Source organism: Saccostrea cucullata, unplaced genomic scaffold, assembly GCF_032062105.1.
Source record: "Saccostrea cucullata isolate Sc308-1 unplaced genomic scaffold, CSIRO_AGI_Scuc_v1 ctg15493, whole genome shotgun sequence".
In the NCBI taxonomy this organism is placed as follows: domain Eukaryota; kingdom Metazoa; phylum Mollusca; class Bivalvia; order Ostreida; family Ostreidae; genus Saccostrea; species Saccostrea cuccullata.
In genome coordinates this window covers 37,916-42,444 of record NW_026935646.1, presented here as the reverse complement: position 1 = coordinate 42,444, position 4,529 = coordinate 37,916, and the positions used below count along the sequence as shown (strand labels likewise).

General features: G+C 31.3%; 1 protein-coding gene across 1 annotated transcript; it reads right to left on the bottom strand.

Moving 5' to 3' along the window:
- Positions 1–942, bottom strand: LOC134243509 (uncharacterized). The gene is made up of 2 exons (XM_062725775.1): positions 867–942; positions 1–389 (listed from the first exon to the last, which is right to left on the bottom strand). The coding sequence occupies exons 1-2, from the start codon at positions 931–933 to the stop codon at positions 1–3; spliced, it is 456 nt and encodes a 151-aa protein (XP_062581759.1). The 5' UTR covers positions 934–942.
- Between the last annotated feature and the right edge of the window lie 3,587 nt (positions 943–4,529).

The following is a 4,529-nucleotide window of genomic DNA, read 5'->3' as shown; positions in this document are numbered from 1 at the left end:
TTATACTTTCCATCCAGAAAAACTGGACCAATATGCAATCAGGTTGTTTGCACCAACAGTACGGATGTTAACTCTATCTCCGGCTTTCAAGACCAGTGGATATGTTCTTGAACAGTTTTCATAACCTCGCCCTTTAAGATTGTTACAGTTTCCGAGTCCTGTCCTTTTTCCATTGAGGAGGATTTCTGAGTCAAACATCTTTTTGGGTTCCACGACACTTGCCCAAGAAAATACGTAAAGCCCGTTAGATGGCGCTGTGAAGACACCAGTATGCCTATTGTACGCGTTTCCATAGTTGTAATACACACCACCGTAAACAACGTTGACTTTAGAACCCATGTTCAGATGTAGTGATCTGGTTATGAATGCATTAAATGCAATATAGGCACCTGCAATAAACAAAGTTTAATACTGCAGTATTACAAAAAGAATAATGACACATCAATCAAAAATATGTACATGTATTACCTTTTTTGTATATAAAGAAACAGTCAAAATTGGTTCTAAAGATTTCCAGTGATCATTTGAACCACAATTATGTAATTCAATTAAACTTGGCATTTTTGCTATATGCTCACGAAATATTTAATTAAAAATGGTACAGTTCATGAAAATAACATGAAATTCAACATATTATTTTTCGCTTGCATTATCCATATAACTAGTCCCAGCAACTAAAAATACATTGATTGAATTCAAACATCAAAACATCACAGAAAACAAATTATTGTCTTTTATGTAAAAACGGCATTGAGGGTTATTTACTAATTAAAAATAATTGAAATTGCAAGTTAAAACAACAAAATGAACAAGTGCTAACCGGAAAAGTAACAATTTAAATGACAAATTTAAGATTTAAAATTTACCTGACGGCGCCACAAGTGGTAACAATGATAAGAAAATAACAAAAACAGCAGCTTTGAAACACAGCATCTTTTGCTTTGTTTTAAATTCGCCTAGTTCTAAAGAATTTGTACGGGAAAACTTGACTATGACATCATACACAGTTAAATATATGTAACTTAGTATGAATATTAAGCATAATTTGTTTGTACAGTGTTATTTTCTTTACGTGTTATTTTCGCCTTTTCACGCTTACAAACGTATTTTTACCGTTTTAAATTCGCTCTCTTATACTTTTGCCTAAGAAATTATACTGCATGCTTTGAATTTGCTTTGTTTTAAATTCGCCTAAATAAAGGTAGGGCGAAAGGGCAAAAATACAACATGGCAGAATTTTCCACGTATACAGTAGTATGCTAGCTAAAACAAAAACACTATTTAGATTGCAATATGCCTGTATATTGTACAATATATTATATCATTATATAATAAATTTAGATAATATATATTAAATTACCTTGAAGAAACCGCTCACCAATATACGGAAATTAGAAAACATTCATATATATATAGTTAAAATGTGGGTGGTTCTATGTACCTGTCACATATGTAATTAAACTATGAATTTTAAATCTCGAAATAAAATTATGAATACATTCAAATATAACAACCCATGCCAAATGCAACTGTTGCGACGTTTTCTTGGAAAATCAATACCGATCTGATGTAATTTAATTTGTAAAGAAAACTTCAGGATGTTTCCACATTAATGTTATTTTGAGTTTGAATTAAGTATTTAATTACACTAAAAAATAATATCTTTGGTTCTATGAACCTGTAACATATGTAATCAGACTATGAATTTGAAATCTCGAATAAAAATATGAATACATTCAAATATAAAAACCCATGCTGAATGCAACTGTTGCAACGTTTTCTTGAAAAATCCATACCGATCTGATGTAAATTGTAAAGAAAACTTCAGGATGCTCCAACATTAATGTTATTTTGAGTTTGAATTAAGTATTTAATTACACGAAAAAATAATTATTTGTATAATTTCTCTCCTGGTATAATGAAACTTAAAACTAAAAAAAACTCAGTAATTGTATCAGAATCAATAGTATCATTTTACGATTTTCAAAACTTTACAAACATGAAATTAAAGCTCAAGTACATGAAATAAAAAACATCTACAGGTTTGTTTACCTGGTAATGTATGCACTTCCAAAAGTAGAAATCCCCTGAAACAACAAAACCTTTTGATGAAGGGAGGACTTTGAAAATTTCTATCATACATTTTCCTTACTCATATAGCAATTGGATTCCGAAACTTCTTAAAAATCCTAACAAAGATACATTTCCGGGTCCAGTATATGTTCAACCAAGCCTCTTTCCTTACTCCTCACTAGGATATTGACAGAAGTGAAGGAAAAACTTCAATAGTACTGTGCTACAATATATTTAAGAAGTGGAGTTTTTCAGATGTGGATACTCAAAAATCCAAAGAACTTTTAGACAATTTGAAATCACAATATTTTACCAAAATCAACAGCCTAAAATCTTACGACTTTTCAGCTTTATACACAAATTTTCCCCACTACACATTAAAGTTCAGGCTATTTGATATCATTGACGGCTGCTTTATCAATAAAAGTGGAACTGGTAAATTTACTTACCTGGTCATTGGTCATTTGAAAGTTATTCTGTTAAAAGACATTTTGATTTCCCACACACAAATACTCTAAAGTTGCATCAAAAAGATGCTTGAGTTTCTGATTGAGAAAATCAATGTCGTTTCTAGAGATCAGATATTCCAACAATCTTTAAAATTTCCACGGCTACCAATTGCGCTCCGTTATAAGCAAACCTATTTTTATATTCATATAAAGCAGAATTTGTGCAAAATCTTATGCATGAAAAGAAGAAAACACTTGTTGTGGCCATCAACTCGACATGTAAATATATCGACGACGTATTGTCAATTAACAGTGATATTTTCAATTCCTACGTCCATACGAAATATCCTGGTGAGCTTGAAATCAAATATACCACAAAGTCTGACACATCTGTTTCATACTTGGATATTTTACTTGGAAAAGACGTTATTGGTTATCTAACAACTAATCTCTGTGATAAAAGTGATGACTTGAACGTTTCTATCGTCAACTTTCCTAACTTATGCAACAATATACCTTCATCAAATGCATACGGAGTATATGTATCTCAGTTGATTTGATACGCAAGAGCATGCTCTACTTTCGAACAATTTCTAAATTATTGACAAGCAAGTTGATGAAACAATAGTATCAGCAGTCTCATTAAAAGTCATCATTTCGTAAGTTCTATGGTCGATACAATGACCTTGTCAGCAAAAACAATTTATCATTGAGTCAAATGCTGTCTGAATTTTATATACTAAATGTTAGTCCATTATTTATACACTGAATTGACATCGGATTTTCCCGTTATTTCCTGGTCATGACAAGTAGCACACTGCGGGTGTAACCGGTCAGCAGGGAGTGCTTACTCCTCCATGGCACCTGATCCCACCTCTGATGTTTCGGGGATACGTGTTTGCTCTGTTCATATTTTGTATTGTTTTATGGACTTTGATATTGAATACTGTTTGTTATCTCCATATCCTTGTCATACTAACTGTTACGCCGTCATTTACACACTAAATCTACACTTAGGGCGAATCGTATCGCATGCATGCACATTTACTGGATCCAATAGAAAAATAACAACGAAATGTTATTGTGACATCGAAAATGGTTAATGTATTTTAGTCTTAACATTACTTAGAATAAAATTATATTACACTGTGATTGTTTGAGAAATTAAATACTGTTCTCATGTCTTCTGACACATAAACACTCCTTAAAAATACATGTTTTATTTAGCACTTTGTTTGCTGTATAAATCGTATAAATCGAGGTCCAATATCCTAGAACCTCACTACTCCGGATGGGTACTGTCATGGAAATAAAATCCTCACGGATAAAACTGCCATGACTTTATCCGGTTCAATATAACATTACATTAAACATCCATGCTTAACTAGCCCAACCCACAATTTATTTTTATTCGATTAATAGTATTATCCAAGACAAGGAACATGATCAATCAAAGGTTTTCATGCCTTGTGAATTGGTTAAGCAGAAGTATATTCCTAATCCTTGATAGAAATAAGAGCAGTGTGCAGACATGTTAGCTATAATTTGAATGTAATAAAAGTTTTTCATATTTACGAGATATTTGTCCACTGCCAACTAAGGACATGTAGCTAATATCACAAAGACCTCTAAGAGCAATTGTGTTAACTGTCCAATATTTATAAAGTTTTGAGATTTTATTGTTAGTTAAGACTTAATAAAACACATTAAAAGAAAACTACTGGTATATTTGTTATTTTTGCGAATAGATGTAGCAAAGCAAATTTATAATATTTATTTTAAGTAGAAGAATTAGATAATTTTATTGATTTTAAATAAGAATTACTGAGCATTATTGCAACTAATAACAAAATTTTTGTATCCTTTGTATAAGGAAAACAATTATTCTTTTTTAAGAGTTGACGAAACAAAAATATTAACAGTCGCATGTTAAGTTTTCATTTTTATGTTCTATGGTGGATATGTGCAGTGACCTTGTCAGCAAATACATTAATCATCAAGATAAAT

What these genes read in the sequence shown, in the direction of transcription:
- LOC134243509 (XM_062725775.1), bottom strand. Translation starts at nt 933, where the DNA reads ATGCTGTGTTTCAAAGCTGCTGTTTTTGTTATTTTCTTATCATTGTTA. An exon ending in ACCACTTGTGGCGCCGTCAG is followed by an intron (nt 390 to 866) that starts GTAAATTTTAAA and finishes TGTTTATTGCAG; the next exon opens with GTGCCTATATTGCATTTAAT.